This window comes from Anolis sagrei, chromosome 12 (assembly GCF_037176765.1).
Source record: "Anolis sagrei isolate rAnoSag1 chromosome 12, rAnoSag1.mat, whole genome shotgun sequence".
Classification (NCBI taxonomy): domain Eukaryota; kingdom Metazoa; phylum Chordata; class Lepidosauria; order Squamata; family Dactyloidae; genus Anolis; species Anolis sagrei.
In genome coordinates, this window is record NC_090032.1 from 16,031,044 (window position 1) to 16,057,030 (window position 25,987).

General features: G+C 44.8%; 2 protein-coding genes across 2 annotated transcripts in view; both read right to left on the reverse strand.

The window, feature by feature from the left end:
- Window positions 1–1,435: 1,435 nt before the first annotated feature.
- TRPT1 (tRNA phosphotransferase 1) lies at window positions 1,436–24,474 on the reverse strand. The gene is made up of 7 exons (XM_060758425.2): window positions 24,086–24,474; window positions 20,088–20,169; window positions 16,101–16,270; window positions 13,891–14,065; window positions 11,829–11,885; window positions 8,710–8,820; window positions 1,436–1,549 (listed from the first exon to the last, which is right to left on the reverse strand). The coding sequence occupies exons 1-7, from the start codon at window positions 24,389–24,391 to the stop codon at window positions 1,518–1,520; spliced, it is 933 nt and encodes a 310-aa protein (XP_060614408.2). The 5' UTR covers window positions 24,392–24,474; the 3' UTR covers window positions 1,436–1,517.
- NUDT22 (nudix hydrolase 22) overlaps window positions 24,315–25,987 on the reverse strand; it is a 37,334-nt gene continuing 35,661 nt past the window's right edge. Inside the window, exon 7 of the mRNA XM_067472480.1 lies at window positions 24,315–24,392. Within this exon, the coding sequence (XP_067328581.1) occupies window positions 24,354–24,392 (39 nt within the window). The 3' untranslated portion in view covers window positions 24,315–24,353. The remainder of the gene's footprint in view (window positions 24,393–25,987) is intronic.

Consider the following 25,987-nt stretch of genomic DNA (forward strand, 5'->3'; position numbering starts at 1 on the left):
AAAGCCAATGGGATTTTGGCCTGCATCAAGAGGAGCATAGTGTTCAGATCCAGGGAAGTCATGCTCCCCATGCTCTATTCCGCTTTGGTTAGACCACACCTGGAATATTGTGTCCAATTCTGGGCACCACAATTGAAGAGAGATATTGACAAGCTGGAATGTGTCCAGAGGAGGCCGACTCAAATGATCAAGTGTCTGGAGAACAAGCCCTATGAGGAGCGGCTTAAGGAGCTGGCCATGTTTAGCCTGAAGAAGAGAAGGCTGAGAGGGGATATGATAGCCATATGTGCAAGGAAGCCACAGGGAGGAGGGAGCAAGCTTGTTTTCTGCTTCCCTGGAGACTAGGATGCAATGGGACAATGGCTTCAAACTCCAAGAAAGAAGATTCCATCTGAACATGAGGAAGAACTTCCTGACTGTGAGAGCCGTTCAGCAGTGGAACTCTCTGCCCCGGAGTGTGGTGGAGGCTCCTTCTTTGGAAGCTTTTAAACAGAGGCTGGATGGCCATCTGTTCGGGGTGATTTGAATGCAATATTCCTGCTTCTTGGCAGAATGGGGTTGGACTGGATGGCCCATGAGGTCTCTTCCAACTTTAGGATTCTATGATTATTTTACTTTAATTATTATTATTATTATTATTATTATTATTATCATCATCATTATTCTCTATTTATTATTGTTTATATTACATTTATTATTTTTTCTATTTATTATTATTATTTTTATTCTTACATATATTATTTTACTCTCTTCATTACTTTGGGAAGGATAGGTGAGCACATTTACATGGAAGAAGGCGAGAATCATGGTTTAATCGGAGTTGGACAGTCTTATCTTAAATTACAGTTTTATGTAAATATCCAAAAGCATTTAACCGATTGAAGCCTCAATTAGTGTAATATTATTGGTATCTATTTTTATTTTGCATTTCCCACCCTCGGCTTATACTCGAGTCAATACATTTTCCCAGTTTATTGTGGTAAAATTGGATGCCTCAGCTTATATTCGGGTCGGCTTATACTCGGGTATATACGGTAAGTTATTTTTTGTTGAATATATTGTGGGAGTTGGGATGCATAATACAGGTCTTGCAAAAACATTCAATATTTCTTGGCTGACTGGGTATGAAATAATAACAGTAGTAGTAAATAATAATAATAATAATAATAATAATAATAATAATAACAACAACAACAATATAGTAAGATAGAAGATCTTGGAGACCAGGGTAAAGCAGGAAATAATAACAGTAGTAGTAATAAATAATAATAATAGTAATAATAATAATAATTTTATTTATTATTTATTTATAAATTAACTGAAGTTAACTAAGTCAACTGAAAGGTAATTTTTGCATATAGCTGTGGAAGTGAGAGGTCTTTCAATATGGAACCGGAAACAGTACACAGAGAAAGAAAAAGACATAAATCACATATAAATAGAGAGGGGCTTTTTTGTTTCTTTATTAAGTCATTTACCCCAAACCAGGAAACGAAGGGAGGTAGAGGACGATGGGCTCAGGCGACGGCATCAAGAGGCAGAAGGATACCTATGTGGAAAATAAAAGAGAAGATGGTGAAGAAGTGCAAGTTATTGTCAGAGTGTAAGACCTAAATAGCAATAAATAACCACTCACAAGCCGGCTTGCTTTGAAATGGATAGATTGCTTGTATCTCTGCAGCAAAGAAAGACACTACTGACTTTTTTCCCCACCACCACTTCCTTTTATACACCTTTCCTGCCCAAGGGGCATCTTATCTCCTGCATATGCTGTAACGGTCTGGATGAGGGCGAACAAACTGAAATTAAATCCAGACAAGACAGAGGTACTCCTGGTCAGTCGCAAGGCCGAGCAGGGTATAGGGTTACAGCCTGTGCTGGACGGGGTCGCACTCCCCTTGAAGGCGCAGGTTCGCAGCTTGGGTGTGACCCTGGATTCGTCGTTGAGCCTGGATCCCCAGGTTTCAGCGGTGACCAGGGGAGCATTTGCACAGCTTAGGCTCGTGCTCCAGCTGCGCCCGTACCTTGGGAAGTCTGACTTGGCCACGGTGGTACACGCTCTGGTCACATCCCGCCTTGACTACTGCAACGCTCTCTACTTGGGGCTGCCCTTGAAGACGGCCCGGAAGCTTCAGCTAGTCCAGCGCGCGGCAGCCATGTTACTAACAGGAGCAGGACGCAGGGAGCACACAACGCCCTTGTTGTTCCAGCTCTACTGGCTGCCGATCTGCTACCAGGCCCAATTTAAGGTGCTGGTGTTGGCCTACAAAGCCCTAAACGGTTCCGGCCCAAAATACCTTTCGGACCTCATCTCGGCCTATGAGCCCACGAGGGCCTTGAGATCGTCTGGGGAGGCCCTTCTCTCGATCCCGCCTGTCTCACAGGCACGACTGGGGGGACGAGAGATAGGGCCTTCTCGGTGGTGGCCCCCCGGCTGTGGAACACCCTCCCTGTAGACATCATTCCGCGAGAATGATGTCATTCCGCAAGAGCCTAAAGATATGGTTATTTGAGAAGGCGTTTAATTAAGTGCTACAACAATTGGCAATGACGACTGGAACGGAATATGGATTATGATTCTTCGATGAAACGGCGCGAATGATTTAGTGTAATTATGCCATCAGCTGGAGACCCCTCCTCCCAGCACCAACTGCCGTTCTGGGCCACAGCAAAGAGGGGGTAGGCCAGGGGACAGCACCATCTTGTCTCCTGCATATGTCATCAGTTGGGGACCCCTCCCCCCAGCACCAACTGCTGCTCTGGGCCAGAGTGAAGAGAGCGGGGGCCAGGGGACAGTTCCATCTTGTCTCCTGTGCTATTCTAATAATATAATATAATATATATTGTATAAACATATAATATTTATAATATTATAATGTAATGCCATCTATATAAATAAAAATGTAATGTTCGTTTGTGCTATTCACAGAACTCAGAAACCACTGGGGAAATTGACACCAAATTTGGACACTATGTCCCTAACACTATGTATGTTCTCCACTAAAAAAAAAACAGGAGGGGGAGGAGGCGAGGAAGGTCCACGGTGCTTGAATGAAGGACCTTCTTTCTCTCCCTCCCTTCCCTTCTTTCCTCCCTTTCCTTCCTTCCTTTCTTTCCTTTTCTCCCTTCTCCTTCTTTTCCTTCTTTCCCTCCTTCCCCTCCTTCCTGTCCCTCCTTCCTTCTTCCCCTTCCTCCCTCCCTCCCTTTCCTCCTTCTTTCCCTTGCTTCATTTCCTTCCCCTTCATTTCCTTCCCTCCCTCCTTTCTTCATCCCCCTCCTTTCTTTCCCTCCCTCTCTTCCTCTTTCCTTCCTGTCCCTCCTTCCTTTCCTTTTCCTCCCTCCCTCCCTTTCCTCCTTCTTTCCCTTGCTTCATTTCCTTCCCCTTCATTTCCTTCCCTCCCTCCTTTCTTCATCCCCCTCCTTTCTTTCCCTCCCTCCCTTCCTCTTTCCTTCCTGTCCCTCCTTCCTTCTTCCTTTCCTTTTCCTCCCTCCCTCCCTTTCCTCCTTCTTTCCCTTGCTTCATTTCCTTCCCCTTCATTTCCTTCCCTCCCTCCTTTCTTCATCCCCCTCCTTTCTTTCCCTCCCTCCCTTCCTTTTTCCTTCCTGTCCCTCCTTCCTTCTTCCTTTCCCTCCCTCCCTCCCTTTCCTCTTTCTTTCTCTTTCTTCATTTCCTTCCCCTTCATTTCCTTCCCTCCCTCCTTTCTTCATCCCCCTCCTTTCTTTCCCTCCTTCCTTCCTCCTTCTTTCCTCCCTCCCTTCCTGTCCCTCCTTCCTTCTTCCTTTCCTTCTTTCTAAGATATAGATACAATATTAAATATTAAATGGAAGAGAAGGAGGGAAAAAGGGAAGGAAGGAAGGAGAGAAGCAGGGAGGGAAAGAAGGAAAGAAAGAAAGAGATAGAGAAGCAAGGAAGGAGAGAAGGAAATAAAAAAGTGAAAGGAAAAAAAGAGGGAAGGAGAGAAGGAACAAAAGATAGGGAAGGAAGGAAGGATGTAACCAAAGAGCAAAGAGCGGGAGGAAAGAAACAGTTAGAGATGGAAGAAAGATGAGAGATAGGGACTTACTTACTTACTTACTTAGGCGATCCCTCGTTGGACGAGTAAGATGGTCTTCCATTATGGATTTCCTTGTGGGTCCGTAGGTGGCTGTGGAGCCCTATTCTTGCTCTGCATCTTCTTCCGCAGTGAGGGCATTGGTTTCCAGGTGGAAGGCGTTCCCGGTCGGGGTTGGCTTGACGCGCCTTCCTCCTGGCACGTTTCTCTCTTTCACCCTCCACTCGTGCCTCCTCGAATTCTGCAGCACTGCTGGTCACAGCTGACCTCCAGCTGGAGCGCTCAAGGGCCAGGGCTTCCCAGTTCTCAGTGTCTATGCCAGAGTTTTTAAGGTTGGCTTTCAGCCCATCTTTAAATCTCTTTTCCTGTCCACCAACGTTCCGTTTTCCGTTCTTAAGTTCGGAGTAGAGCAACTGCTTTGGGAGACGGTGGTCAGGCATCCGGACAACGTGGCCGGCCCAGCGGAGTTGATGTTGGAGGACCATCGCTTCAATGCTGGTGGTCTTTGCTTCTTCCAGCACACTGACGTTTGTCCGCTTGTCTTCCCAGGAGATTTGCAGGATTTTCCGGAGGCAGCGCTGATGGAATCGTTCCAGGAGTTGCATATGACGTCTGTAGACTGTCCACGTCTCACAGGCATATAGCAGGGTTGGGAGGACAATGGCTTTATAGACAAGCACCTTGGTCTCCCTACGGATGTCCCGGTCCTCAAACACTCTCTGCTTCATTCTGGAAAATGCTGCACTTGCAGAGCTCAGGCGGTGTTGTATTTCGGCGTCGATGTTGACTTTGGTGGAGAGGTGGCTGCCAAGGTAGCGGAAATGGTCCACATTTTCTAATGTTACACCATTAAGCTGTATTACTGGCATTGGAGAGGGATGGGCTTGTGACTGCTGGAACAGCACCTTGGTTTTCTCAATGTTCAGTGACAGGCCGAGCTTCTCGTATGCTTCTGCGAAGGTGTTTAGAGTGGCTTGTAGATCTTCTTCTGAATGCGCACAGACGACATTGTCATCAGCATACTGGAGTTCTATAACAGATGTTGTTGTAACCTTGGTTTTGGCTTTCAGTCTGCTGAGGTTGAATAGCTTGCCATCTGTCCGATAGATTATTTCCACTCCGGTGGGAAGCTTCCCATCAACAAGGTGAAGTATCATAGCGATGAAGATGGAGAATAGAGTTGGGGCGATAACACATCCCTGTTTGACACCGGATTCCACCTTAAATGGGTCACTTTGGGAGCCACTGCTGTCCAAAACTGTTGCCATCATGTCATCATGGAGGAGCCGCAGGATGTTCACAAATTTGTTAGGGCACCCGATTTTGTGGAGGATGGTCCAGAGAGCGCTGCGATTCACTGTGTCAAATGCCTTTGCAAGGTCGATGAATGCCATGTACAGGGGTTGGTTTTGTTCCCTGCATTTTTCTTGGAGTTGTCGTGCAGTGAAGATCATGTCCACGGTTCCTCTGGAGGGGCGGAAGCCGTTTTGGGATTCTGGGAGGGTGTCTTCTGAGAGGGGCAGAAGGCGGTTTGCAAGGATTCTTGCGAGGATTTTCCCAGCGGAGGTTAGAAGGGAGATACCTCGATAGTTTCCGCAGTCTGTTCTTTCCCCTTTTTTGAAGAGGGTGATGATGGTGGCGTCCTTGAAATCTGCTGGGATTTTCTCGGTCACCCACACTTTTTCTATGAGCTGGTGGAGTTGGTGTGTTAGCTCAGGTCCTCCCTCTTTAAAGATTTCAGCAGGGATCCCATCTGGTCCACTGGCTTTGTTATTCTTCTGTTGGCTGATGGCATTGCTGACTTCTTCCAAACTAGGCAGTGCTGCAAGCTCATCCCTGGTTTGTTGTTGTGGGATTTGTGAGAGGACCTCTTCGGCTACATTGGAGCTGCGGTTCAGGAGGCTTTGGTAGTGTTCTTTCCAACGTAGTGCAATTGAGTTTTGGTCCTTCAGGAGTTTGGTTCCATCTGATGAGCGTAGAGGCTGTATGCCATGGTTTCTTGGTCCATAGATGACCTTTGTGGCTTTGAAGAATCCCTGAGCATTATGGGTATCTGCCAGGTGTTGGATTTCTTCGGCCTTCTTTGTCCACCAGATGTTCTTGAGTTCTCTTGTCCTTCTTTGGACCTCAGCTTTTGCACTAGCATAGATCTTTTTCTTAGCAGCACAGTTGATGTCTCTCTGCCATGCTTGGAAGGCTTTCCTTTTCTTGTCAATTAGCTGTTGGATCTCGATGTCATTTTCATCAAACCAGTCTTGATGTTTCTTGGCTTGGTATCCAATAGTTTCTTCGCAGGCTTGGATGATGGAGGTCTTCAGTTTGTTCCAATGTTCCTCAACATTTTCGGGGTGTTCTGTGGGTAGATGGTCCTTGAGTGCTGTTTGGAGATGGGCTCGTCTGGAGGGCTCCTGAAGGGCTTGGGTGTTCATTTTGCGCCTTGTCTTCCTTCCTTGGAGTCTGCGCTTGGGGGCGATCTTGATAGCCATCGAGGATCGAATTAGCCTGTGGTCAGTCCAGCAGTCGTCAGCACCTATCATGGCTCTTGTGAGGAGCACATCACGGCGGTCTCTGGCGCGTGTGATTACATAGTCTAAGAGGTGCCAATGCTTTGACCGGGGGTGCTTCCATGATGTCTTGAACTTGTTTTTCTGGCGGAAGAGCGTGTTGGTGATGACAAGGTTGTGCTCCGCACATTTGGTGAGAAGCAGGATGCCATTTGAGTTGCTGTTTCCAACCCCGTCTTTTCCAATGGTCCCTGGCCACAGGTCGAAGTCTCGCCCGACTCTTGCATTGAAGTCCCCCAGGAGGATGATTTTGTCCTCCTTAGGTATCCCCGATAGGACGGTGTCCAGCTGACAGTAGAATTTCTCCTTGATGTCTTCATCAGCATCTAGTGTTGGTGCATAGGCACTTATGATGGTTGCCCGTTGGTTTTTGGCAAGATCGATTCGGAGGGTTGAGAGTCGTTCGTTGATGCCAGTGGGTGCTTCGGACAGATGTTTCACCAGATCATTTCTGATGGCGAAGCCAACTCCGTGCATTCTTTGGTCTTTTTCGGGCAGTCCCTTCCAGAAGAAGGTGTAGCCTCCTTTTTCTTCCTTCAGCTGTCCCTCTCCTGCTCTCCGGGTCTCCTGAAGGGCTGCTATGTCGATGTTGAAGCGTCCCAGCTCCCTTGCAATGATGGCAGTTCTGCGTTCGGGGCGTTCACTGCCACTGTTGTCCATCAGAGTCCGTACGTTCCACGTACCGAAGTTCATTTTTCTTTTTTGGCCGCAGGGTGGTGACCCCACTGGACGCGGCAGTCCAGTCAGGGATGAGTGAGGCAGACTATGTTTGGGGCACCTTTTCTAGCCCCCTCCCCATGTGGGGTGAGCAGAGTGGGTCCTCAATAGGGCTGCTCAGTCGTGGATACAGCTGCCGAACTACTCAACTGCCTCGGACCTTGAGGTAGAACGACTGAGTCCGTACCCACCGCCCATGTGCCAGTCTGTGACTAGGGGCTTCCAGATTTCACAGTCCTGCCCCCGTCGCCACTCGCTGATCGCCATGGGACTTTGGTTGGTTGGTTTTTATTTTCTTTGGAAGACGCCTGTGCGTGGATTTTTTTAATGTGTGGAGGTCAGTGCACAACTGATCAACACACAGACTTCACAGAGTGAGGTTCCACTGGTGATGTAGTTTAACACAATGACCGTGGCTTCTCAGTCTGTTGCAGCCTTCTTCCGCCTTCGCAGCCGTTGTAACATGTGCCATGTTATCCTCCGCCTGCTCCGCCGTTGAGGTCTTTGGGTCTTCGGACTGTGCTTGGTCTGGGACCTCCCCCGCAGCCACTCCTGGGAGTGCACGACTCCAGTTGTTGTGCCTACAGGTTCATCGGAACACGCAAGCCCCCTCACCACGACAAGGTGACAGTCCATCGAGGGGGAGAGATAGGGAACGAAAACGAGGAAAGGAAGGAAAGAGGGAAGGAAGGAGAGAAAGAGGGAGGGAAGGTTGGCCACAGCAACGTGTGGCGGGTACAGCTAGTAGTAAATAACCACTCACAAGCCAGCTTACTTTGAAATGGATATATTGCTTGTATCTTTGCAGCAAAGAAAGACACTACTGATTTTTTCCCCACCACTACTTCCTTTTATACACCTTTCCTGCCCATCTCCTCCTCTTCTCAGTTTCCTTATTAGAACTTGTTGCGATCTGACTCCTCTGTTGCGTCAGCTCCACTGGCTGCCAATGAGCTTTGAGCACAATTCAAAGTCCTGGCGTTAACCTACAAGACCCTAAACGGTTCCAGCCCAGTTTACCTGTCCGAACGTATTCTCCCCTATGAACCATCAAGTTTGTTAAGAGGGCCCCTGCTCTCAGTCCCGCCACATTCACAATCGCGTCTGGTGGGGAAGCAAGACAGGGACTTCTCGGTGGTGGCCCCTCGGCTGTGGAACTCTCTCCTACCCCTTCCCTCCTGACCTTCAGAAAGCTAGTGAAATCCTGGCTCTGGGACAAAGCATTCCCAGAATAATTTGGTTGAGTCCAGCAATAACCTAATAATTACTGACCACATTTGTGGACTGAGTTGAACTTGATTCTATCTTGGCGAAGAGAAGCAAATGGGGAAGAGGCAAGATTGCAAAGTTAAGGTTAGGCTAAAACAGGAACTTACGATTAGGCCGAAGCTGGAGGGCTTCCTTGAAATAGCAGGGGAGCAGCTGCCCTTGGGCATCACCGGGAGTGAGGATGACTCCATTAGCCGAGCGGAAAAAGGGGATTCCATCTGAAAAATAATATATAGGATCACAAAAGCACAAAAGCAAGGTGTCAACTCAACTCTTGGAATGTCGTGTTCCTGGGATGACTCTCAAAAGCTTAATTTTCATTGGGGCCCCGGAAATTAAGAGTCCTGGGTTGCCATTTCTATCTGTAACAACTAAGCAGAAGGACATGGAATCCCAGAATTGGAAGAGACTCCCAAGGGTCATCCAATCCAACCCCCTTCTGCTGGGTAGGAAGACACCAGCAAAGCCCTCCCAACAGATGGACATCCAGAGTCGGAAGGCACCACCAGAAGGGCCATCCAGTCCAACCCCCTTTTGTTGGGCAGGAAGACACCAGCAAAGCCCTCCCAACAGATGGACATCCAGAGTCAAAAGGCAGCACCCAAGGGACATCCAGTCCAACTCCCTTCTGCTGGGCAGGAAGACACCAGCAAAGCCCTCCTAGGAGATGGTCATCCAGAGTCGGAAGGCACCACCAGAAGGGCCATCCAGTCCAACCCCCTTCTGCTGGGCAGGAAGACACCAGCAAAGCCCTCCTAAGAGATGGTCATCCAGAGTCGGAAGGCACCACCACAAGGGCCATCCAGTCTAACCCCCTTCTGTTGGGCAGGAAGACACCAGCAAAGCCCTCTCAACAGATGGTCATCCAGTCTCTGGATAATAAAATCCTAGATTTGAAAAAGACTGCAAGAGCCATTCAGCCATTTTGGTCAGACAGAAAGACACAATCAAAGCCTTCCCGACAGATGGCCTTCCAGAGTCGGAAGGCACAACCACAAGGGCCTTCTAACCCAACCCCTTTCTGCTGGGCAGGAAGACACCAGCAAAGCCCTCCCAACATATGGCCATGCAGCCTCTGGATCATAGAATCCTAGAGTTGAACGTGCCTGCATGGGCCATACAATCCAACCCGCTTTGGACAGACAGAAAGTCATAATCAAAGCCCTCCCAACAGATGGTCATCCAGAGTCGGAAGACGCCACCAGAAGGGCCATCTAGTCCAACCCTCTTCTGTTGGGCAGGAAGACACTAGGAAAGCCCTCCCAACAGATGGACATCCAGAGTCGGAAGGCACCACCACAAGGGCCATCCAGTCTAACCCCCTTCTGTTAGGCAGGAAGACACCAACAAAGCCCTCCGAACAGATGGCCATCCAGAGTCGGAAGGCACCACCACAAGGGCCATCCAGTCTAACCCCCTTCTGTTAGGCAGGAAGACACCAACAAAGCCCTCCGAACAGATGGCCATCCAGAGTCGGAAGGCACCACCACAAGGGCCATCCAGTCCAACCCCCTTCTGTTAGGCAGGAAGACACCAACAAAGCCCTCCGAACAGATGGCCATCCAGAGTCGGAAGGCACCACCACAAGGGCCATCCAGTTCAACCCCCCTTCTGTTAGGCAGGAAGACACCAACAAAGCCCTCCGAACAGATGGCCATCCAGAGTCGGAAGGCACCACCACAAGGGCCATCCAGTCCAACCCCCTTCTGTTAGGCAGGAAGACACCAACAAAGCCCTCCGAACAGATGGCCATCCAGAGTCGGAAGGCACCACCACAAGGGCCATCCAGTCCAACCCCCTTATGTTAGGCAGAAAGACACCAACAAAGCCCTCCGAACAGATGGCCATCCAGAGTCGGAAGGCACCACCACAAGGGCCATCCAGTCTAACCCCCTTCTGGTAGACAGGAAGACACCAATAAAGCACTTCGAACAGATGGCCATCCAGAGTTGGAAGGCACCACCACAAGGGCCATCCAGTCCAACCCTTTCTGTTGGACAGGAAGACACCAGCAAAGCCCTCCTAAGAGATGGCCATCTAGAGTTGGAAGGCACCACCACAAGGGCCATCCAGTCCAACCCCCTTCTCTTGGGCAAGAAGACACCAGAAAAGCCCTCCCAACAGATGGCCATCCAGAGTCGGAAGACACCACCACAAGGGCCATCCAGTCCAACCCCCTTATGCTGGGCAGGAAGACACTAGGAAAGCCCTCTCAACAGATGGCCATGCAGCCTCTGGATCATAGAATCCTAGAGTTGAAAGAGACTGCAAGGGCCATCCAATCCAACCCACTTTGGTCAGACAGAAAGTCACAACTTAAGCCTTCCTGACAGAGGGCCATCCATAGTCAGAAGGCACCAACACAAGGGCTATCGAATCCAACCCCTTTCTGCTGGGCAGGAAGACACCAGCAAAGCCCTCCCAATAGATGGTCATCCAGAGTCGGAAGGCACCACCACAACAGCCATCCAGTCCAACCCCCTTTTGTTGGGCAGGAAGACACCAGCAAAGCCTTCCCAACAGATGGCCATGCAGCCTCTGGATCATAGAATCCTAGAGTTGAAAGAGACTGCAAGGGTCATCCAATTCAACCCACTTTGGTCAGACAGAAAGTCAAAATCAACGCCTTACCGACAGATGGCCATCTAGAGTCGGAAGGCACCACCACAAGGGCCATCTAGTCCAACCCCCTTCTGTTGGGCAGGAAGACACCAGCAAAGCCCCCCAACAGATGGTCATCCAGAGTCGGAAGGCACCACCACAAGGATCATCCAGTCCAACCCCCTTCTGCTGGGCAGGAAGACACCAGCAAAGCCCTCCCAACAGATGGTCATCCATAGTCGGAAGGCACCACCACAAGGACCATCCAGTCCAACCCTCTTCTGTTGGGCAGGAAGACACCAGCAAAGCCCTCCCAACAGATGGCCATACAACCTTGGGATCATAGAATCCTAGAGTTGAAAGAGACTGCAAGGGCCATCCAGTCCAACACGTTTTGGTCAGACAAAAAGTCACAATCAAAGCCTTCCTGACAGATGGCCACCCAGAGTCATAAGACAACACCACAAGGGCCATCCAGAACAACTCCCTGAATACTTCTGACTACAGCTCTCATCATACTTTGCCAATGGCAATGATGGCTAGAACTTTGGGGAGTTGAAGGCCAAAACATCTGAGAGCCATCTTGACATATGGAAAGAACATGGAGTAGTAAGATCCAGCTCACCTGCCACGGCCTTGTCAATATCGATTATGATGGCCAAGTCACAGTACTTCCTCATTCCTGTAAAGTAAAGGCCACAGAAAGATCTTTGTCATGTACTCCCAAGTTTCTCTTTCTATCTGGCGCATTGTTCCAGTCAAATCACCAACATAATAATACTAATACTAATACTAATAATAATAATCTATACACATAACCAAAGTGAAAATATGTATGTGTGAATGTGGCTGGGGTGTCCACTTACACAGACAAGCTCCCACTTGGGGGGGGTTGATTTTGTTATTTGGGAGTTGTAGCTACTGGGATGTATAGTTCACCTGCAATCAACGAGCATTCTGAACTCCACCAAAGATGGAATCGGACCAAATTTGGCACACAGAGCCCCCATGACCAGCAAAAAATACTGGAGGTCTTTAGGGAAAATTCACCTTAATTTGGGGGAGTTGTAGTTCACCTACATCCAGAGAGCACTGTGAATCCAAACTGATGGATCTGGACCAAATTTAGCATACATACCTGATATTCCCAAATTGGAATATTGGTGGGTTTGAAGGGGAGTTGTAGGTACTGAGATTTATAGTTCATGTGCAATCAAAGAGCACTCTAAACCCCACCAAAAAGGGAATTGGACCAAAGTTGACACACAGATCCCCCATGACCATCAAAAGTGATGGAAAATTCCCCAAGATTTGGGGAGTTGTAGTTCACCTACATCCAGAGAGCACTGTGAACCCAAAAGCCGATGGATCTGGATCAAATTTGGCATGGGAGGGATTGAACTTGAGATTTGAGAGTTGTAGTTCACCAACATCCAGATAACATTTTTAACCCAAAAGCTGATGGATCTGGATCAAACTTGGTACACGTACCTGATATGTTCAAATATGATTCTTGGAGGAGTTGGGGGGGGGGGGGGATTGACCTCAACTTTTGAGAGTTGTAGTTCACCTACAACCAGAGAAACAGTGACCCCCACCAAAAATGGACCTGACTCAAATTTGACACACAGAACCCCCATGACCAACTGAATATACTGGAGGAGTTTGAAGGGAACAGACCTTGATTTCTGAGAGTTGTAGTTCATGTGCATCCAAAGACACTGTGACCACCATCAACAATAAACCAGGACCAAACTTGGCAAACAGAACCCCCCATGACCACATGGCACACATCCCTGATATGCTGAAATTTGATTACTGGAGGGCTTTGGGGGAAACTGACCTTCCTTTCTGGGAGTTGTAGTTCATCCATAATAATGTTTTTTATTTTTATGTTTATATTTTGTTTGTTAATTTTATGGTTATGTTGTTTTTACTCTGTATGTTTTGTTATATTATTTGGGAACCGCTCTGAGTCCCCTTGGGGAGACGGAGCTGTATATAAATAAAGTTTTTATTATTATTATTATTATTATTATTATTATTATTATATTATTATAATAATAGATGTGTGAGCAGCAAACCTCAGCCAAGTTACCCACATAATATTTTTTTTGGGGGGGGGGTCGGGTCAAGAGTGACTTGAGAAACTGCAAGTCGCTTCTGGTTTGAGAGAATAGGCTGTCTGCAAGGACGTTGCTCAGGGGACCCCTGGCTGTTTCGATGTTTCATCATCCTTGTGGGAGGCTTCTCTCATGTCCCCGCATGAGGAGCTGGAGCTGACAGAGGGAGCTCATCCGCCCTCGCCCCGGATTTGAACCTGCGACCTGTCGAATTCATGTCCTGCCGGTGCAGGGGTTTAACTCACTGTGCTACTGGGAGCTCAATAATAGTAATAATAATAATTTAAACAGTTTAATGAGGGCTCACCATGCTGAGCAGTTGTAAAACAGGGTAAATTGCGGGACCCCACATATAATCCTTTACAGTGGTGTTCAACTGTGGGATACTTGGTGTTAGATAACTACGCATTTCATTATATTGGTGGCAAGCGGCGTGATATTTGGAGATATATTGATCCAGTAGATCGTGATCCTGTTACATATGTTTATACATTCGTACACATGATCACCAAGAAGGTCTGATTTTGCTATTTCACGTAGCCAAAGGGAACATAGCAGACTCACCGCTGACGACTTCCCTACCCCCCGGCAAATCCGATGCCATATGGATGTGCGTCCGCTTCATCCGTGACAGGCCAAACCGGCGAATGATGGGCCAGTTACGCATGTAAGTGCCGTGGGCCACAATCTCTGGAAAATCGGATGGGTTCAGCAGTGGCTCCAGCTCCAATTCATTCACCTGATATAGTATGGCAGCAGGTTAGCGTGACATAGGTTATAGTGAGCGTCATGAACATGTACAAGAGTGCTGGCAATGTCTTCCACAAACACCATACTGTCTAACACCCAAGTGAAGGTTTTCATACAAAGACAATTTGTTCCTAGATCTCACGTGTTTCCACCACAGACATCCTAGTGCAGTGGTTCTCCACCTTCCTAATGCCGCGACCCCTTAGTACAGGTCCTCATGTTGTGGTGACCCCCAACCATAATATTATTTTCGTTGCTACTTCATAACTGTAATTTTGCTACTGTTATGAATGGTAATCTAAATATCCGATATGCAGGATGTATTTTCAGTCACTGGACCAAATTTGGCACAAATAACCAATACTCCCAAATCTGAATACTGGTGAGGTTGGGGGTGTTTGATTTTGTCATTTGGTAATGCTGGAGTTGCTGGGATTTATAGTTCACCTAAAATCAAAGAGCATTCTGAACTCCACCAATGATGGAATTGAGTCAAACTTGGCACATAGAACTCCCACGACCAACAGAAAATACTGGAAGGGTTTGGTGGATATTGACCTTGAGTTTTGGAGTTGTAGTTCACCTACATCTAGAGAGCACTGTGGACTCAAACAATGATGGATCTGGACCAAACTTGGCATTGATACTTAACATGCCCAAATGTGAACACTGGTGGAATTTGGGGAAAATAGACCTTGACATTTGGGAGTTGTAGTTGTTCTAAAGTTGAGATTTATAGTTCACCTACAATCAAAGAGCATACCAATGATTGAATTGGGCCAAACTTCTTACACAGAACCTCCATGACCAACAGAAAATACTGTGTTTTCTGATGGTCTTCGGCGACCCCTCTGACATCCCCTCGTGACCCCTCCAGGGGTCCCGACCCCCAGGTTGAGAAACACTGTCCTAGTGTTTCTTACTCTCACCGCTGATGTGGAATTTGCATGATCCCACCCACTGCCTCTCCCGTAACCCTTCCCTACACTGATCAACTCTATCTGCACTTTTAGTGCTATTCAGACTGGCACTTTAAGGCTCATATACTAATATAATATATTATAGTATTAATATATTACTGATGTGCTGTGGTAATGATATAATATATTGTATATACATATAATACTGATAATAATATTACACTGTAATACAATATAATACTACTATTAATAAAATATAAGAATTATATTTTTATATTACATGTAATATTACTAATAATATTACAGATAGTGGTAAAGTACAATATAGTAATACATAATACTAATATTGTGATGTGAGGATAATATATTGTATACACATATAATATTGATAATAATATTACAATGTAATACAATATAATACTACTAATGATAAAATATAAAAAATATATTTTTATATTACATGTAATATTACTAATAATATTACAGATAGTGGTATAGTACAATATAGTAATACATAATACTAATATTGTGCTGTGGTAATAATATAATATATTGTATACACATATAATACTGATATTAATATTACAATGTAATACAATATAATACTACTAATAATAAAATATAAGAATTATATTTTTATATTACATGTAATATTACTAATAATATTACAGATAGTGGTATAGTACAATATAGAAATACATAATACTAATATTGTGATGTGAGGATAATATATTGTATACACATATAATATTGATAATAATATTACAATGTAATACAATATAATACTACTAATGATAAAATATAAAAAATATATTTTATATTACATGTAATATTAGTAATAATATTACAAATAGTGGTATAGTGCAATATAGTAATACATAATACTAATATTGTGCTGTGGTAATAGTATAATATATTGTATACACATATAATATTGATAATAATATTTCAATGTAATACAATATAATAATACTACTAATAATAAAATATAAGAATTATATTTAATTATACATAATATAATATATGTATATACAATATATTATATTATGTTATTAGAATATTATATTATATTATAGTCCTTGCTTGGCATCCATGCTCTCCCACCTCCAGTGAGTGTCCTTGGTTGCAGCGGATCTGGAGGCGCCCGTGGACAGGACTTGGCCGCACGGCAAAGCGCTGCTTTTTGTTCGTCTCCACGACAAACTTGACGTCGTCCAAGCAATACGCCTTAAACTGGGGCAAGCGAAGGATCTCCGACACATCCGCAAAGCCATCTGCCATTTAGGAGGAACAAGAGGATCAATCAGGAACACCTTTGAATAAGCAGAAAGGTGGCTAAACTCTCTGATGCTTTTAAGAAAGCCACACAATGTCACAGCGAGAGCGCCTCCTAATGGAACAAGTCCAATTTGGATGCAAGGAAAGGCTGGGAAAAAAAAAAAGGTAAATCCCTTTTTTTAAAATCCCATTAGAAGGCAAAGGTTTTGGGTTTTTTGGCAGAGCAAATTGCTGAAGGCAACTTGGGTCTATTGCATGAGTTGTGCACAATTTATTATTTATTTATTTAGTGAAGGTAAAGGTTTCCCCCTGACATGAAGTCCAGTCGTGTCTGACTCTGGGGGTTGGTGGTCATCTCCATTTCTAAGCCGAAGAGCCGGCGTTGTCCTTAGACACCTCCAAGGTCATATGGCCAGCATGACTGAAGGAGCGCCGTTACCTTCCCACCAGACTATATCTGTGGAATGACCAGGGTGAGACAAAGGACTCTTCTCTGCCGGGGCTAGGTGTGAATGTTTCAACTAACCACCTTGATTTGCATATAATGGCCTGACAGTGAATCATAGAATCATAGAATCAAAGAGTTGGAAGAGACCTCATGGGCCATCCAGTCCAACCCCATTCTGCCAAGAAGCAGGAATATTGCATTCAAATCACCCCTGACAGATGGCCATCCAGCCTCTGCTTAAAAGCTTCCAAAGAAGGAGCCTCCACCACACTCTGGGGCAGAGAGTTCCACTGCTGAACGGCTCTCACAGTCAGGAAGTTCTTCCTAATGTTCAGATGGAATCTCCTCTCTTGTAGTTTGAAGCCATTGTTCCATTGCGTCCTAGTCTCCAAGGAAGCAGAAAACAAGCTTGCTCCCTCCTCCTTGTGGCTTCCTCTCACATATTTATACATGGCTATCATATCTCCTCTCAGCCTTCTCTTCTTCAGGCTAAACATGCCTGGCTCCTTAAGCCGCTCCTCATAGGGCTTGTTCTCCAGACCATTGATCATTTGAGTCGCCCTCCTCTGGACACATTCCAGCTTGTCAATATCTCTCTTCAATTGTGGTGCCCAGAATTGGACACAATATTCCAGGTGTGGTCTAACCAAAGCAGAATAGAGGGGTAGCATTACTTCCCTGGATCTAGACACTATCCTCCTCTTGATGCAGGCCAAAATACCATTGGCTTTTTTTGCTGTCACATCACATTGTTGGTTCATGTTTAACTTGTTGTCCACGAGGACTCCAAGATCTTTTTCACACAGTGCCTAGAGCAAACCTTTGTTGAGAGGTGATTAGATGTCCTTGTTCGTTTCCTCTCTGTTGTTGTGCTGTTGTAATTTTAGAGTTTTTTTTACTATTGGTAGCCAGATTTTGTTCATTTTCATGGTTTCTTCTTTTCTGTTGAAATTGTCCACATGCTTGTGGATTTCAGTGGCTTCTCTGTGTAGTCTGACATGGTGGTTGTGAGAGTGGTCCAGCATTTCTGTGTTCTCAAATCATATGCTGTGTCCATGTTGGTTCATCAGATGCTCTGCTATGGCTGACTTGAAGTAGTCTGCAGTGCCTTTCATGTTCCTTGATTTGTGTCTGGGCAATGCTGCTGCGTTTGGTGGTCCCTCTGTAGACTTGTCCACAGCTGCATGGTATACGGTAGACTCCCCCAGAAGTGAGAGGATCCCTCTTGTCCTTTGCTGAACGTAGCATTTGTTGGATTTTCTTGGTGGGTCTGTAGATAGTTTGTATGTTGTGTTTCCTCATCAGCTTCCCAATGCGGTCAGTGGTTCCCTTGATGTATGGCAAGAACACTTTTCCTCTGGGGGGGTCTTGGTATTGACTATCGTGGCTTCTTCTCGGTTGTCTTGCAGCTCTTCTGATGTCTGAGGTGGATTCTCCATTGGCCTGGAGAGCCCAGTTGAGGTGGTTCAGTTCATCTTGGAGGAGGTGGGCTTCGCAGATTCTTTTTGCACGGTCTGCCAAGGCCTTGATGGTGCTTCTTTTTTGACTTAGGTGATGGTTGGAGTTTTTATGTAGATATCTATCTGTGTGTGTGGGTTTTCTGTAGAAGGTGTGATGCAATTGTTGATCTGGTTTGCGGATGACTAGGACATCTAGAAAGGGCAGTCTTCCTTCATTTTCTTTTTCCATGGTGAACCAGATGTTTGGGTGGATGCTGTTAAGATGGCCCAGGAACCCTGGTCTTTCCACAGAAATACAAACCTATTTTCCTAGTTCCAACAGACCTCACTACCTCTGAGGATGCTTGCCATAGATGCAGGCGAAACGTCAGGAGAGAATGCCTCTAGACCCGTGATGGCGAACCTATGACACGCGTGTCAGTACTGACACACGTGGCCATTTCTACTGACACGCGCCTGCCGGATATTATTTGTTTATTTATTTTATGCCATTTTAAAAAATAAATAGGAAAGAAATTATTATTTTGCAATGCTACCTAAATATTAAGGAGTTTCATATTTAAACTGAACGATAAATACTATTACTTTGCTATATTATTCAAATATTAAAATGCATTAAATTAAATGTCAAATTTAAAAATATTTAATTAATATTAATATTTCGGTAACATTGCAAAATAATATTGGTTTATTTAATTATTAAGTAAACGAATATTATTTTGCATTGTTTCCTAAATATTAAGGAGTTATGTATTTAAATTAAATTAAATGATAAATAATACTTTGCTATATTACTCAAATATTTCAGAATGCCTTAAATGAAATGGTAAATTGAATTTTAATTTGACATTTAATTTAACGCATTTTAATTTAATGCATTTTAAATATTTTTAAATATATGCCTATATATATATATATATGCCTAAAATGAAATGGTAAATTAAATATCAACATATTATTTTGCAATGTTACTTTATTGTTATTGCATTATTATTATTATTATTATTATTATTAGAAATACATTAAATAGCATATTAAATGCTAGAAATACATTTAAATTAAATTAAAAATAAATAATATTTTGTTGGGTTTTTAAAATTATATTTTTATTAAACACTCCAAAAAGGATATTATTTACATAAAGAGAGGGAGAACAACACGATAAGAGAGAAAGCGGGAATTACAATTATATATTTGTTTTGTTATTTAAACTAAATATTGCGAAATTATGGTTTTTTCTTGAAGTGACACACCACCTGAATTATGCTCAGTTTTTTGGCGAATTTTGACACACCACGCTCAAAAGGTTGCCCATCACTGCTCTAGACCATGGCCATATAGCCCGAAAAAACCTACAACATCCCAGTGATTCCGGCCATGAAAGCCTTCGACAATACAGTCAACATTTTCGTTGGCAAGATTTTACAGCAGCTGTGCTAAAGCAGGTTAACGGCCAGCTGTGTCATGGCTAACAATAACAACCCAACAATTTGCTCTGCAAATAACTTCTGAAATAAGCTCTTGCCTTCTGAGGAGATCCATAAGACGATTGTCCCCGCAGAAGCCCACTGGGCTCATGAAAATAGGTACAAGGGGGACAGGATTTCCTTTGAAGAGGAGCCTCCTGCTGCTCCATGAAGCTGATCAACACATAGAATCATAGAATCAAAGAGTTGGAAGAGATCTCATGGGCCATCCAGTCCAACCCCATTCTGCCAAGAAGCAGGAATATTGCATTCAAATCACCCCTGACAGATGGCCATCCAGCCTCTGCTTAAAAGCTTCCAAAGAAGGAGCCTCCACCACACTCCGGGGCAGAGAGTTCCACTGCTGAACAGATCTCATTGAGAAGTTGCCTTGTTTTGGAAGTATTGGAAAAGGAAAAAGAAAAGAAGACATACTCACCCGCTCCAAGGGTTAATCCCAACTTTTCTGCACCATGACGCAAAACATAAGCAAGGGCTTTGGACAGGAGAATAACGGGATCCTGAAAGAAGGTTTTGAGATAAAAGGTGAGTATTGAACTGTAGTCGTGTGCTTCCCAACGGGACATCTAAACTCCCATTTTTAACTATTCAGGTGTTTTTTTTATCGTGCCAGAAGTGACTTGAAAAACTGCAAGTCTCTTCTGGTGTGAGAGAATTGGCCGTCTGTAGAGACATTGCCCAGGGGACGCCTGTGAGAGGCTTCTCTCATATCCCCGCATGGGAAGCTGGGGCTGACAGACGGGAGTTCACCTCGTCATGCAGATTCATACCAACAACTTTCAGGTCAGCAGTTCAATTGTTGGTCAACAGGTCAACTGCTTTCAGGTCAGCAGTTCAGACAGCACAACCCATTGCGCCACCACAGCTCTGAAACTGGAGTGGTGGCCAATGACTCTGGAGACCAACGTTGAAATCCCCACTCGGATATGGAATCCAGCTGGGTGATCTTGGGCAAGTTACATTATTATTATTATTATTATTATTATTATTATTATTATTATTATTATATGAATGAAAATACATCCTGAATATCAGATATTTACATGACGATTCATAACAGGAGTAGCAACGAAAATAATGTTATAATTATAAATAGTAACAATATAAAATGTATTGTCGAAGGCTTTCATGGCTGGAATCACTAGGTTCTTGTGGGTTTTTTCGGGCTAGAGGCATTTCTCCTGACGTTTCGCCTGCATCTATGGCAAGCATCCTCAGAGGTAGTGAGGTCTGTTGGAATTAGGACAATGGGTTTATATATCTGTGGAATGGCTGGGGTGGGCCAAAGAGCTCTTCTCTGCTGGAGCCAGGTGTGAATGTTTCAACGGACCACCTTCATTAGCATTTGAAGGCCTGGCTGAGCCTGGGAAAATCTTTTGTTGAGAGGTGTTAAGATGTGCCTGGTTGTTTCCTCTCTGCTGTTTTGCTGTTGTAATTTTAGAGTTTTTTAATATTGGTAGCCAGACATCTTAACACCTCTCAACGAAAGTTTTTCCCAGGCTCAGCCAGTCTTTAGGAGGAGCCTGAAAACATGGTTGTTCCAGTGTGCCTTCCCAGAATAAGGAAACTCCCAGCAATATGTCCCTAAATACACTTTATCAATTATCTTTCCTCTCCGAAATTCTATCCTAGTTATATATTTCACCTGGTCATGCTTATCATTATTATTATTTTTTAATTTAATTATTACATTTGGCCCAGCCATAGCTTTTTAAGCGTTGTTGTGCTATTGTTAATGTTTACTGCTTGTTTTTGCTTAGGAGTTTCATTTTATTGTTTTGTATTGCTGTTGTTGTTGTTTTTGCTGACGTATTGTGGGCTCGGCCTCGTGTAAGCCGCACCGAGTCCCTTGGGGAGATGGTAGTGGGGTACAAATAAAGTTTTATTATTATTTATTATTTATTATTATTAAATCTATACATATAATAAAAGTGAAGAGTGTGTGTGTGTGGTGGAGGTGTCTACTTACACAGACAGCTTCTGGCCTCTAAAAACAGGCTATAGCTCCAAGTGCTGAGAAGCCTCCAAAGTCACTTCCTCAACTAACATTTCAAGGTATAGTGAGCACCATCAACATGTAGCCCAAATGCTGCCAATGTTCTCCATATCTACATGAAGCTGCTGGGGGAGATCATTCGGAGTTTTGGACTGAGATGTTATCTCTATGCAGATGACGTCCAGATCTGTCACTCCTTCTCACCTGTCACCAAGGAGGTTGTCCGGACCTTGAATCGGTGTCTAGCTGCTGTGTCGGACTGGATGAGAGCTAACAAATTGAAATTGAATCCAGACAAGACAGAGGTCCTACTGGTCAGTCGTAAGGCCGAACAGGGTATAGGGTTACAGCCTGTACTGGATGGGGTTACACTCCCCCTGAAGACGCAGGTTCGCAGCTTGGGAGTGACCCTGGACTCATCGCTGAGCCTGGAACCCCAGGTGGCCGGAAGAGCTTTTGCACAATTAAAACTTGTGCGCCAGTTGTGCCCGTACCTTGGGAAGTCTGATCTGGCCACGGTGGTCCACGCTCTTGTTACATCCCGAATAGACTACTGCAATGCGCTCTACGTGGGGTTGCCCTTGAAGACGGTTCGGAAACTTCAACTAGTCCAGCGAGCGGCAGCCAGATTGCTCACCGGAGCGACATACAGGGAGCACACCACCCCCCTGCTGTGCCAGCTCCACTGGCTGCCGATTCAGTTCTGAGCACAATTCAAGGTGCTGGTTTTGACCTACAAAACCCTGTACAGTTCCAGTCCAGTGAATCTGTCCGAACGTATCTCCCTCTACGTCCCACCTCAGAGTCTGAGATCATCTGGGGAGGCCCTGCTCTCGACCCCACCACTGTCACAAGTGAGGCTGGTGGGGACGAGGAGCAGGGCTTTCTCAGTGGTGGCCCCTCACCTGTGGAACTCACTCCCGGGGGAAATCAGGGCATCATCATCCCTCCTCGCCTTTAGGAGAAGGGTGAAGACTTGGTTATGGGACCAGGCCTTTGGGCACTCCGGCAATTAAATCAGACAACCAGGCGAGCAAGACCAGCAGGATTGATGAAGTGGAACGGAAAACTAGATCTATGAGTAGCGAACGCTGACTATGTAAGAGGAGAAACTGGGTTTGTATTTGGTTTTATTGATTTTATGGTTATAATGTATATTTGGTGTTAACTGTGTATTGATGTAATTTTGTGTTTGATTGTTTTTATGATGCAGGCATCAAATTGTGCCTTGCTTTTGTAAGCCGCCCTGAGTCCCCTTCGGGGTGAGAAGGGCGGGGTAAAAGAACCCCAAATAAATAAATAAATAAATAAACAACACACTGCCCACCACCTAAGGAATGTTTTCATTCAGGAACAATTTCATCCTAGATTTAATGTTTCCTTCACTACAGGCAGGCACCACAGGATTCCCTGCGTGGAATTTGCATGACCCTGCCCACTGCCTCTCCTTAATCCTTTACTACCCTGTCATATGGCACAGCAAACACAGAGGAATTGATTGTGGCAGAGTTTGGGGGTCATTGCCCTGGGAATCTGGGAGTTGTAGTTCACCCATATCCAGAGAGCACTAAACCTAGCCAATGATGGATTGGGACCAAACTTGGCACACAGACCCACCATGGGTAACTGTACATGCTGGCAGGATTTTGGCGTGTTTGCCCTGGGAATCTGGGAGCTGTAGTTCACTGTCATTCAGAGCACTGAACCCAGATGACAACGGATCTGGACCAAACTTGGCACATAGACCTAACATGTGCAACTATGAATACTGGGTTTGTGGGTGATTGCCCTGGGAATCTGGGAGCTGTAGTTCACTATCCACCAGAGCACTGAACCCAGATGACAATGAATCTGGACCAAACTTGGCACATAGACCTAACATGTGCAACTATGAATACTGGGTTTATGGGTGATTGCCCTGGGAATCTGGGAGCTGTAGTTCTTCATTATCCAGAGAGCACTGAACCCAACTGGTATCAGATCTGGACCAAACTTGGCACACAGACCCTACATGGCCAACTTTGAAAAATGGCAGGGTTTGGAAAGGAGTTACCCATGACTCTGGGAATTGTAGTTCACCCACATCCTTATGCATTTTCTAATGAGAGCATTTATTAAAAAAACCCAAAGACTGGCTTTTTTCTAATAAATAGCATTATATATTACCAAACTGATATTACCAAACTTCAAAAAACAAATAACCCATGCACTGCTGGGTCCCCTAGCTAGTAAATAAATAAAAACCAGTTTTTTTTTCTCTATTCAAAACATAGAGTTGAAAGCATACCAACCAAGACTGTGTTTGTGCTATATTTCCCACTTGCCCCAGCAAACCTGAGCTTCCCAGGAATGGAAAGGTCTGTCTGCACATCAAATGCAGGCCCCAGGTAAGAGAGGAGTTGGCAGAAGGGGTTCCTCACCTGATCTCTGTACCTCATTCTTCTCTTTCTTGGTTTCTTTTTGGCTCTCAGTGCTTTCCAGGCTTCTAGGTCTTTCTGAGCCTGGGATTTTTCCCCAGCCTGAGATTTTTCCCCAGCCTGGGCTCCTTCCCCAGCCTGGGCTCCTTCCTCTTCCATTTCCCCAGCCTGGGCTCCTTCCTCTTCTCCTTCCTCAGCCTGGGCTCCTTCCTCTTCCATTTCCCCAGCTTGGGCTCCTTCCTCTTCCATTTCCCCAGCTTGGGCTCCTTCCTCAGCCATTTCCCCAGCCTGGGCTCCTTCCTCTGCCATTCTGCAAAAAAGCAAAGAAGGGACCTAGTGATCAATCCAAACTCTGATTGCTCCTCCTCCCTTCCGGAAGTGCCACCCCTTCCACTGCCAACAGGAAAAAGGATGAGCCGCAAAGGTTTCTGGGAGTTGCAGTTCTACTGCCCCCTTTATTTGCATGGCTTTCTCTTCTGAGTGAGAATAAATGGAGCTTGACCTCACTTGACCTGCCAGGGCTCTATCTATCTATCTATCTAGCTAGCTAGCTATCTATTAGGCTTGGGCAATCCATGGTTCTAAATGGTTCTAAAGTACTTACAAAACTAAAGTTCTGGTGGTGAAAATTTCAGAACTCTAACAAAACTTTCAAAATTATTTCATTATTGGTGATTTTAATGACAGAACCAATCAGGAACTGCCATTTATTATGAAATTTTGAGAGTTTTGTTAGAGTTCTGAAATTTTCACCACCAGAACTTTAGTTTTGTAAGTACTTTAGAACCATTTAGAACCATGGATTGCCCAAGCCTACTATCTATCTAACTATCTATCTATCTATCTATCTTCTTTTCCCTCTATCTATCTATCTATCTATCTATCTATCTATCTATCTTCCTTTCCATCCATCCATCCATCCATCCATCCATCCATCTATCTATCTTCTTTTCCCCCTATCTATCTATCTATCTATCTATCTATCTATCTATCTTCTTTTCCCTCTATCTATCTATCTATCTATCTATCTATCTATCTATCTATCTTCCTTTCCATCCATCCATCTATCTTCTTTTCCCTCTATCTATCCATCCATCCATCCATCCATCCATCCATCCATCCATCCATCCATCCAATCTATCCATCTAATCTATCTTATCTATCTATCTATCTATTCCATCTATCTATCTAAAAATGTAATGTTTGTTTGTGGGATTAACAGAACTCAAAAACCACTGGACGAATTGACATCAAATTTGGACACAAGACACCTAACAACCCAATGTATGTCCTTCACTCAAAAAGTATGATTTTGTCATTTGGGAGTTGTAGTTGCTGGGATTTATAGTTCACCTACAATCAAAGAGCATTCTGAACCCCACCAACGATGGAATTGAACCAAACTTGGCACACAATTTTCCCATGATCAACAGAAAATACTGGATGGGTTTGGTGGGCATTGAACTTGAGTTTGGGAGTTGTAGTTCACCTACATCCAGAGAGCACTGTGCACTCAAACAATGATGGATCTGGACCAAACTCTACACAAATACTCAATATGCCCAAATGTGAACACTGGTGGAGTTTGGGGAAATAGAATACTGACATTTGGGGGTTGTAGTTGCTGGGATTTATAGTTCACCTACAATCAAAGAGCATTCTGAACTCGACCAACAATAGAATTGAACCAAATTTGGCACACACAACTCCCATGACCAACAGAAAATACTGGAAGGCTCTAGTGGGCATTGACCTTGAGTTTGAGAGTTGTAGTTCACCCACATCCAGAGATCACTGTGGACTCAAAAATGATAGATGTGGACCAAACTTGGTATGAATACGCAATATGCCCAAATGTGAAAATAGAATCTTGACATTTGGGAGTTGTAATTGCTGGGAGTTATA